The sequence below is a fragment of the Geospiza fortis genome, unplaced genomic scaffold, assembly GCF_000277835.1.
Source record: "Geospiza fortis unplaced genomic scaffold, GeoFor_1.0 scaffold443, whole genome shotgun sequence".
NCBI classification, from domain to species: Eukaryota; Metazoa; Chordata; class Aves; order Passeriformes; family Thraupidae; genus Geospiza; species Geospiza fortis.
The window spans coordinates 632,019-643,165 of NW_005054335.1; the positions used below are offsets into that span (position 1 = coordinate 632,019).

Sequence of the window (11,147 nt, forward strand, 5' to 3'; positions counted from 1 at the left end):
CGCCCAAGGCCTCCAGAGCCCTTCCTGACATGATGTGAGATCTACAGTCATGAGGAGGGGCTCACCTACAGGAACTGTGGATGGGATAAAGCCCTTCCCATGAAGTCTTTAAATTAGCTAAGCTGGTTTCAGAGAGCATCTATCAATCTTTGTTCTTACCCACTCAGAAAACAATGGGTTCAAATGAAAAAAAACCCAGACTTTATTATACAATGAGCAGAGCCCTTTGGAAGATATCATTCTGTCAATGGCACTCACTAAATTGATTTAACAGTTATACATTTGTATAAACTAGACGTTTGCCACCATCTCCAGAATTACACAAAGTCCAAAGACTTTCGTAATGTTTGTGGATCATCCTTACACCATGGTAGGGTTGCTGACACTCACTGCTGCTGAGCTAAGGTCTGTTTGTCCACACTGGTGACTCCCAGATTTTCATACACTTCGGAAAATTATGCTCTGGGTCTGTTTTCTCAACTTCTGCACATAATTACAGCTATCTCCACACAACACTATTTGTAAGCACAAGGAATGAGCTGTCTTAGGTAGAGTAAATCAGTAAATTCATGTTAGATGTGCCTGTAGACATGCCATTGACATCTGAGGAATAATGTATGCGCAGAGTGTGGGAATTTATAAAGTTAGAGAGTCTTATATTGGTAGGAAAGAAAGACAAGCTTCAGTGCAGCAGAGTTATGGATATTGCTGATGCATCTTGTTAAGCTGTAGCGAAGACGTGAAGAATAGAACAATAGACTTATGTCTAGTGTTTCAGAATAACTTTCTAAGTTGCAAAAAGTTTCTATAGCAAAGTTGAAATTATGAATAAAGTTTTATGCTTTGTCTTCTTATGAATGAACAAGCAAGCATTGTTTTAACTCCAGCTACGTGTGCTTATGTTGATTGGATAGAATCACTGTCAATATGCTTTCTCTCTGTGTAATTGGCTAAGATAAGTATTTGGTGACTTGTAACAAGTGAGTTTCTTTGACTTGCTAGCTAGAGTGAGAGCTGCTCACATCTTACATGTAAAAAATCATGTATGAGGCTGATGCTGAAGAATAAACGGCTCTAGACGCATTCCAAAGCAAGTTCCGTCCCATTCGTGTCTGTATATAGCTAGCCAGCGCAAATGGTGCTCCTCGTGTGAGGACAAAGGTTTAGACTAGAGATAAAAAAAAATTCTTCAACGGTTTGGCGTCGGAGGCCCAAAGTGTTAAAAAAGGAGTTATTTCATCCCCTTCATCTACTGGTGCGGCTTGTCCTTGTAAGTAACTTTTTATTAGAAGCCCTTGGGTGACACTATGGGAAATCATTTGTCCAAAACAGAATGGAATGTTTTTTACTGACTTGACACAATATTACAAGAAAAGGGACGCTCTGATATCTCAAAAACTGAACTGAAAGACTTACTAGTCTGAGTAAAAGCAAACACTCAAAATATTGACTTGCAGACTGCTTTTACCTTTGAATTTTGAGATCAAATAAATTGGAAGATATATAATTTGTTTTCTCTCAAAAAAGAAGAGACCTTATATAAGCTAATTCCTGTTTCTCGAGCTATATTAGACTGCTTTAAACAAAATGACTGTAACACAAGACTTTTCCGGACAACATAAATTTTCCGGACAAAATAAAACATCTTGCTCAGAGCCTTTAAATCCAAGCGATACCGAAGCAGCATCACCTTCTGTGAGAATTTCAGGTTCTCCAGGGAGTCAGTTTTCTTCTAGTGAGTTCGGTATCTCTCCAGATAAAATTGAAAGTGTCGCGTCTCCCGGAGGCTGTGAACCGGATCAGCTTTCAGCTCAAGTTGTGCCTTCTGTTCCTTCCGGGTTTCCCTGCGTCCCTGTTTCTTCTGTCCGGCTCCCACAAGTTCCTCCGCAGAAAATGAACTTTTGCCATGTCGAGAAAGGTGCTCAGAGTTTTCGTTGCGTTCCGGGAACGTGATTATTGCTGAAATGTGCTCAAGAGAGTGTGTAAACTGTGCTAGCGGAAGAAATGAAAGTTTACAAAGATTTTGTAGTGAGAAAATTGTGTGTTCTGAAAGTGCACAAGCAGAAACAGCTGAAATGAGTTTAAGATCTGATTTGTCTGTTCAGAGAGCTGAAAGTAAACTTGCCTCTGCTTCCCTTCCTTTAAGAGATACGTCCTCGACTGTGATTCAAGAAGACAAGCTGCTTTGCAATTCTAAGAATCCTTTTTTGGTGAATTGTCCTAATCTTCCTAAGTTTTTTGAAAGCTCAGATACAGAGTCTCTTGTTGTAAATAGAGCTTCTTTTCCTGATGGCAAAGCAGAAAGAGACACTGAGGCGTTAAGCATTAGTCCAGAAGCTAGTGAAATTAAAATTGCTCAGTCCAGAAAAAGAGTTGCGATTAAAGCAAGAGAATTTAAAAAGACTTCTCTATCAACACAAACTGATGATTCTAGAATCTTAAAACCTAATTCTGTTTTTACTGAGAGAAAAATTGGCCTTTTAGGCTCACAGCTTAACGCTGGCAATTTTCCAACTGAGTCTCCCCAGTCAGAAATGCGATGTGTAACTTATAAAAATGCTTTAGAAAGTGTCACAAAAACCAAATCGAGATCTAAAGCTCGAAAACAGTCTAATTTGTCTAAATTTAATAATACTTATTCCAGCAAAAGTGAAGAAAATGACTCAGATCCGAGCTCGCTGCCAAAGCCCTTAGAGCAGAGAACCAGCGACTCCTCTGTCTCTCTTGGCAGAGATCCTGAGGGGGCTCACATCTTACATGTAAAAAATCATGTATGAGGCTGATGCTGAAGAATAAACGGCTCTAGACGCATTCCAAAGCATGTTCCATCCCGTTCGTGTCCGTATATAGCTAGCCGGCTCACAGAGTAGACTGTTCCCTCTTACAGCTCAGATAGCAGCACTGAACCTCACCTGCCAAAACTGTGCCCCATGCTCATCCTGCTTGGGAGTTTTTCCTGAATCTTTTCACAGTTTGATTAACATTAATGTGAGACATTGCTAGAAACCTCAATCAACTCCTTCCTTGATATAAACAAATCAATTAAGGAATGCTACTTATAGATGGACTAGGTCCATCTTTTTCTTATTAAATGAAAAAAAAAAGCAATATCCTAAATAAAATGTTAATGGTTTGAAAACTTGGGTGTTTTTGTTTTGTTTTGGTTTTGGGTTTTTTTTTTGGTTTGGTTTGGTTTGGGTTTTTTTGTTTGTTTGTTTGTTTTTTGTTTGTTTGTTTTTTGTTTGCCATGATTTCTTGTCGAGGAGGAAAATTAAAATTTCATGCAGAGAAAAATGTTATGGGAAAAAAAGGTATTAGGACTATTGGGATACTTTTTATCTGTAGTTATGATGAGTTTGCCCAAATATTCTTGCTTTAGAAGTTTTACTTTATTGTAAATTGAAAATATAATAGAATAGCAACATTAAATGTTCATGCCATGAAATTAAATTGTAGTTATAAAGAAACGTTGCAGCATATTTAAAACTGCAATGTGCAGATTATTCAATTTGACCCTATTCATGGCAAATTTCATTGAAATTGACAAGTTTATGTGAGATAATGTGATTTAAATAGTTTTACTTTATTGTTTCTAAAGCAGAAACCTGTTCTGCTGAAAACACTTTTAAAAGCTTCTGCTTTGCTATGTCAGCAATTTACCTCCTATTCTTCTTTATTTTCCCTTAGCCAGTATCCCTTCTAAAACTGAAGAGTTTTTCCTATATGTATTTGGCCTCTTTATTTCTTTTGCAACTTCTCCTGGTGGGCTTTACCAGGTTGTCTAAAGTCCACATAATTTTTACCTCATAGGAATTTATTTGTACATTCTAGAAGATTAGGGAGCCACCACTTCCTTTTGAAAAAAAGTGCTAATTTGACTCCATTTTGTTCTTTAGTGGTTTTTTGTTTGTTTGTCTGTTTTATAATTCAAAAAATTCAAAAACTATTATGCCAGATTTTTCTAGGTCATTCACATTTAGAGGTAAATATACCATATTTCATGAATAAACATTCAGCCAAAATTTCCAGTTTCAGTTAAGTTATGAGTGCTTCAGCTCAACGAATTCTCTTTAAGCCTCCTTAAAGATGCTGATGGTTGGCTTGCACTGAACCACAAGGCTCACTTCCTTAGAGTTTATCACTTAGCTTCAGTATGAAGTTTTCTGGGATACCCCTACCTCAAAAAGCACATAGTTCTTAACTTCTTAACATGTTTTCTGAGCAGAAAAACCATGTGGATTTTAAATTCTTTTTTTTGTGAAAGCCAAAATTGAGAAAACTTTTCCCACCCAAATTTCAGATGTCACCAGCTTTCATACGTTCAAGAGCTGAGATCTGCTGTCACATCCAGTATTGTTTTTTACCAGGGTAGGAACACTTAGAGCAAATCAGCAGCCTGAGCAGTGTTGGGCTCCTATAGGCATTATGAAAAAGTGAAAGTAAGAAATACACAGGCATAAAATCATTTATATTCAAAAGATCCTTTAAGATCACCCAGAGATGGGATGATAATGATGATAGTGTCTGCTCAAAGTTTAAAGGAAGCTTTCTCAAAGTGTCATGGGAAAACAAGCAGAAAAAAGAAAAATTTACTAGCAAATAGGATGAATAGCACAGAATTATAATTATTTAAGATGGGAAATCCCTTAGACCAGTCACTTCTAAAAAAAATGCAATAGCCTGACAGCATGACTTGCTTTGCACTTGTGCAAGTGCCCAGGCAATCACACAGGGATCATATGGAACATGGCAGAAACAATTGCATGTACACTACAGATGTCATTCTTTATTAATCTCCTTATTCTATAACTCCAAAAATTATGCACATTCCTACCTATTTATTAATGTTTTGTTGAGAGCAGAACTGAGCTTCATAGGAAAAAGTGCCTTTGAGGGGAAGAAGAAGCCCACCAGTTAACTCACAGTGGGAGCTGACATTAGATAGAAATACCTGAAGTGGTGACATCACCTCTCTAACCATCAGTTCCCAGGAATAAATTCAGCACAGGACAGTGAACATAAAGACAGCATGGAAGACTTGTCTCTGTCGTGATATGACATGGGGTTGGAACAGGGTCCACCTAAGTTTGCCTTTTAGGACTGAGGCAGCAGCATCTTAGAGAAGTGAGTAATACCTACATCCTCAGCTCAAAGTAAAACCTCTGAAACACCTTTTGTGCTGATTTTAGGACACCACTGCTTTGACCTATTGATCTTTTTTATGTTTGTTATCTAGACACAATCAAAGTGGCTTCAGTCAACTTCTTTAAAGGGTTGGTCTAGTTTTGCAATCCCACTGCCTGCATTCTGGAAAACAGAAAGTTTCTCACAAAATATAGGGCTCCCTGCACACACAGACTCCCGAATCACCGGAGTCTCTAAAATAAGGCTCCAAGTCTCAGATTTTGCAGAGATGTGTGAACCAACCACCTCTCCTGTCAGCAGCAGCTGAGTTAAAGAGAATTTGCATTAATTGAACATTTGCCTTGAAACGTGGCACACAAAGCTGTGATTCAGAGGGAGGGAAGACTTGAAATCTGAGAGCAGGTGTATCAGAGAAGACTATGAAGGTAAGCAGGAAAAGGCATCACTGATATGTCCAATATTCTTATTGCTATAACCCTCATAAGGGCTTCAGGGATAAGATGAAACCCCAGTAAAGAGCTCAGTGCAGACAGAAACAAATTACACAGTTTTTGCAGTAAATAAGACAGTATATAAGACATGCACACCTGTTACCTGCCACCCCATCCATGTGGATACAGGGAACACTGAGTTGGTAGGATATTGCCAAAACATTGAGTTTTGGCAATATCCTACCAATGAAATTTGCTGTTGACTGATGTGGAGTCAAAGTTTGAAGAGCAGTCCTGTCTTCTATGAGAGTAGAAAAATGCCATCTCCTGTCACTGTGACTTATCTCCCCTTTCCCACCTTCCAGAAAAGCCTTTTTACCCGTGTTCTGTTCTCCATCCATGTTGCTTATTGGGAGTCACAAATACTGAAAGTATCTGAGACATATTCTTGGGTCTGACTCATTTTTGTGATAGGTCTTTCAGTCTTTTTGTGGGGTAGATTTTTCTGGACACTTGCTCTGTCACAGGATAATTGCTTTGGTGAAAGAATAGATGTGTATCAAGGAACCTGGCAAGGATTGTGATCTGCATGCTCTCCCCTTGAGGATTTGTTTTGTCCACCTGCCAGATCCATAGATTGAGAAGACAGCGAGAGGAGAAGAGTGACTGTAGAATTCATCCCTTGTATGATAACAATTACTTCATAAATATGCAGACTTAGCAGGCTTAGCAGGAAAGTCTGTAAATGGCAACACCTGAGAATATTGAAGAAATGTGAACATATTATATGTATCTGAGGTTACACCTGCCTGTCATCCAGACCAAATCCCCAGGCTCTTATGCAATCCCTGATGAAGCTGTTCCTTCTCAATAGAATCATCACCAACCTTGGCAGGACATTTGATGGGCACCCAGTTAGGCAGCTGACCACAAGACAAGCTGTTTGACTAGACCAACCCCCTTGTACTCCACATATCACAAGAAAGGAACCAGCAGAGAACAAAGAAATTAAAAGCCAGTTCTCTGACAAAATGCTCATTCATGGCATCAAGTCTATTTCCTTTGTAGTCATAGGAAATTATTAGATTTTATTTCAGTGTAACAAAAATTACTGGAATAATTTATTATTCCATTATTCTGTTATAATTATTCTTGAGAATAATTATAATTGAATAATTTACTAATAGCAACAACTATTTATTATATATAATTAATAAAGATTATTATATGTGTTATTTTATAGTATCTGATTTATATTATTAGCAATATATAATATACAACAATAAAATATTAATATTTACTTAAATAATAAAATGTTATGTAATAAGAGTTTATTATTCCATTATTCTATTATAATTATCCTACATAATAAGTTGCCCAACTTGAAATGTTTCTGGTTTTTGGTTACTTTTAGAGAAAACATAAACAATTAAGAGATATACATTCAATCTAAACATGGCCAGTTTTCACCTGTGTAGTTTTAATTTATGTGAGAGATCACAAGAACAGTTCCCAGTATTTTTTTTTTGTTAGGGGTGATAAATCCCTTCAGACATAGCAAAACAGCTGCCCAGTCACATATATTTATATATTTATATATTTATACATATATCATCAGTTAATATCTACAATTTCCCTTTCGTTCTAAACCGTATACATGAAAAAATATTTTTAGAATGCTATTTTACCATCAAGTTTTGATGTTACGACGATCTTTTTCTTCTAAATTTATTTTCTTCACATTTTTACATGATGTTGTCAGTCATAATTTACAATATAGGGTATAAGAAAAATATCCCAAGATCAGAAATGTAAGAGTGGGAAGAGAAAAAGTAGGGAGGAAGAGAAACTTTTTTCACTTTCAGCAATGCATTTGGATAATAAGCCCCAAGACAATTAGGATCTGATGTTCTGGGGTGTTTTTGTATGGCCTACTGAAGCTGCTAGAAAGAATTCTATTCCCTCAGCTCCCTCGCTGCTGCTTGTTGGAATGGGGGGGCACCAGCCAGAGAGGCTGCCCTCATCCTCTGTTCCAACATTTCCTGTACTTTGCCAGTCTATGCAGGCAGCTGGGAGGAAACTTGTTCTCTTTTATTACCCTGGGGAAACACAGAAAACTGTTGGCCCTCTGTACTTTCAGATGAATATGGGCACAAGCACCTTTTCACAGTGCAGCAAGAGAAACTCTCCTTCTCCTTCTCTCCTTCTCTCCCCCTTCTCTCTTCCTTCTCTCTCCCTTTTGCCCCACTCCACCTTTCTGTCCTCCCAACTGTGCAACAGACAAAAGAGTCCCCCCCTTTGTTCCTTCCTTTACCCCTTGCTACTGCAACTGTCTAATAAACTGATTAGTGTGGTGTTCTTAAGAAGATGTGCTGCACTGTTCCGCTACAAAAGAGTGATTTTATTATATGGAGGGAAATATTAATTTGCATGCTTTGTGTGTTTAATGGTGACAAGGATTATGATCTTATATTTTCATGGTGTTTCTCTACTCAAAGGACCTCAGCTTTCTGTATAAATCAGCACTTCAACTCTATGCAGGGCTGGGTTTCTTTCCTGTTAAAGAGTGGTCTCTTTGCATTGAGTCCAGAAATGATGGAAAGCATTACAAAACATTCCTCTAGGACAGAAAGCATAGCCTGCTTAATTCAGCTGGAAACAGCAGCTGGGAGGCAGGAGATGGGGAAGGTGGCCATGAAGAAGAGCATTTTTAGCTGCCAAAAAGAATAAGGTTCACTTTTCACATGAAAGAGTACAGCTCTGCAAATAAATGTGGTGTGAGTCATCTCTGGAAAGGGACAGGGCATTTGCCTCCTCAGCTTCACAACTTGCTTCTGGGCCTCCCACCATGGGGCACTGAGTATGTTTAAGGTACATCACTAGTAACAACTGGATTCACTTTGAGCTGCAGTAGGGGAGGAAGCAACAATCATCGAATAAACTATTCACCACTAAAGATTTGCTCACCACTGATTTGGAAAAAAGAGCAGTGGTTTAGTATGAATTGACAACCAAAACTGAAGAAGTTTCACCCTGAAGTTCAGGGAAGTGAGTTTTTCCAGATAGAAAATGGAAGATTTCTAGACGCCTGATGGAGGTAAAACCAGGCCAGCTGTCACTGCCTCTCCTGAACATCAGCTGAGGGAGCACAAGGAGATAAGACTGTGAGAAACAACTGCTCATTTTGAAAATTTAAAAAGGTTTATTAAACCTGGACAAAAATACAACAAAGGACTACATAAGGAAAAGTTGCAGCACTGGGAACTCGTGCACACCACGCGGCTGGTTCATCTTCAAGACGGATGCTCAGTCTTTTATACCCCTGTGGGTTGCATCAGCCAGCCCTGGCCCTTCCCAAAGTCAGCTCTTCCTTGTCATTTATCAGAGGAGATTACTTGCTTGTAACTTGATTGGAGGTCAGGTGTTGCCATGCCACACCCCCTAAGCAGCCCCCTAAGCTTTTCCATTCCCAGCTGCCCCATGCAAGGGACACATGTGCAGCCTTCTTTCTGCCTGGCCTAGACAACGCCAGCTGTCTGATGGTCACAATAAAGGGGGGCAAAAGGGAACTATGGGGAGAACAGAGAACATCTAAACCACAATAACGCAACTATACATCACTAAAGCTTTTCTTAATATTCACACAATAGTTATCCTTTAATTGCAAGAGCCAATCATCTCATTATCCATCTATAACAAGACTGATAACTGAATTTGGAAGAACCCCCAGGGCACATTTTGGGGAGGGTTTTGTAGTCTCAGGGATCCTTCAATAGACATGCAAACCACTGGACCCTGGGGGAAAATAAGGTGGTTAAGGGCTAGAAGGAAATTACCATAGTAGTAAACTTATTTTAAACATTGTCTTCGGTTGTGCTGTTAGATTTTTTTAGAGGGAAGTATGTGTGTACTGTAGCTACAGCAGGTGCTGAGCCTGTTGTGTCAGTCAAGCACATCCAAGCTGGCTACTGGGAAAGCTGGGATGGGACAGCATGAAGTTAAGTGCAGAATGCCAAACCGGTCCGGGCAGCAGGTCACCTACCTGGACAGTTAGCAGGCACTGTGCTTTGTGATGGTGAGACTCTGCTGCTGCCACACACACAACTGGGGCACAACAGTGCAGCAGCGTAGTGTAGGTGACACACAACAGCAAGTAGGTACAGAGTCATACAGAGAACCAGGATGTGATGAAAGGACGAGAGGGACATGGAAATGGGATGCAACACCCAGGGAAGTGCGATTCTGAAGTGGAGTTGAAGATAACACAATACACCCCTGCAAATAGCCTGTCATCATGTCCCTTCCCGGAGAGCTGTGCAGCTGGGCTGGTGAGGATTGGTGCAGCCACAGAAAGCAACAAAAAAGGGTAAATGCACAACGTCTTGCAGCATCCTAGAGGCTGCACACCACAAATTTCCCATGTCCTGCACAGTATTTAACACCAATGTCCTTCTGCACTCTCTTGATGGAACCAGTAAGACCTTGCATCCCCTGTGAAGCAGGCCAGCTGCACTGCACAAGGAGCAAGATAAAAAACAGTGAAATCATTCAAGCCCCAGCCGCAGCTGCCGAGCTGACTGCTGGTGTGTGGCCACATCCTCTCCCACACACAGGGTGTGCAGAATGTGGCTGTGCAACACCGAGTCCTGGGTCCCTGAGGTCTCTGCCATCACCCTCCCTCTGCCTCCCCAGGGACCAGATCAGGATCCCAGCTGGGGAGCAGCAGGGAGAGATGCCCCGACCATTGCAATTAAAGCACAACTGCTGTGGAAAAGGGAATACTGTTCGGGTTCTGTAGTGCTTGAAATTAGGTAAACCCTCCCTCTCTCTTGGTGGAAAGAATGAGGTGACCCCCCCAGAGAAGGGGAAAGATCTCTTTTGGTATGTTGGAAGTGGTCCTCTGAAGAGGCCATGCAGGTGTATGGCAGGTGCCAGTCTGGAATCTAGGGGTCAAGATTATTAAAAAGGCCTGCCTAGAAAAAGACAACATTAAATATTGCCCTTCACCTGCTTAAAACTGAGCACAATAAGGCATCCACATGTCTTCAGCTATGAGAGGCTGAAAATACTGGTACCTTGGCTAGGAAGTGTTAAGCCACCCCAGCAGTGCTGATGGTTCAGCTCTCAGGGTGATATTAGACTGAGGCACAGGCTCTGCTGTAAACATTTCCTGGTTCACTTTTTTTCTCAGTTAGCTCTGAAATCTGGCTGTTGTTTGCAAGATCCAGAGCTGGAAAGCAAGGCAACAAGTTGCTTCATTGGTAGATTTATTCTTGGAGTTTCAGCTTTTTCTGTCAGATTAAGCAAGTAATGTATATGACAGCAAGTCCTGTCATGCAGCAAAGAAATCTAAAGTCTGTGACAAAAAAGGCACATGGTCCCCCACCATGTTATTTTTTCCCCCTTCAAAGTCCTATATTGATTTTATCAAGATTTCCCAAGGCAGAAAATTATGACAAGGACAGAGGTGCACTCAGATACACATGTATTTTACAGGAACATCAACACCTGGCTTTTTTTTTCTTTTATGGGTTTTTTCCCTGCACCCTCTTTCACTCCCCCGCCCCATGT

The 11,147-nt window shown here is 40.1% G+C and overlaps 1 protein-coding gene across 1 annotated transcript in view; it reads right to left on the reverse strand.

Annotated features, from left to right (window-relative positions):
• Window positions 1-1,732: 1,732 nt before the first annotated feature.
• ZSWIM6 (zinc finger SWIM-type containing 6) overlaps window positions 1,733-11,147 on the reverse strand; it is a 118,293-nt gene continuing 108,878 nt past the window's right edge. Inside the window, exon 16 of the mRNA XM_031057825.1 lies at window positions 1,733-1,992. Within this exon, the coding sequence (XP_030913685.1) occupies window positions 1,733-1,992 (260 nt within the window). The remainder of the gene's footprint in view (window positions 1,993-11,147) is intronic.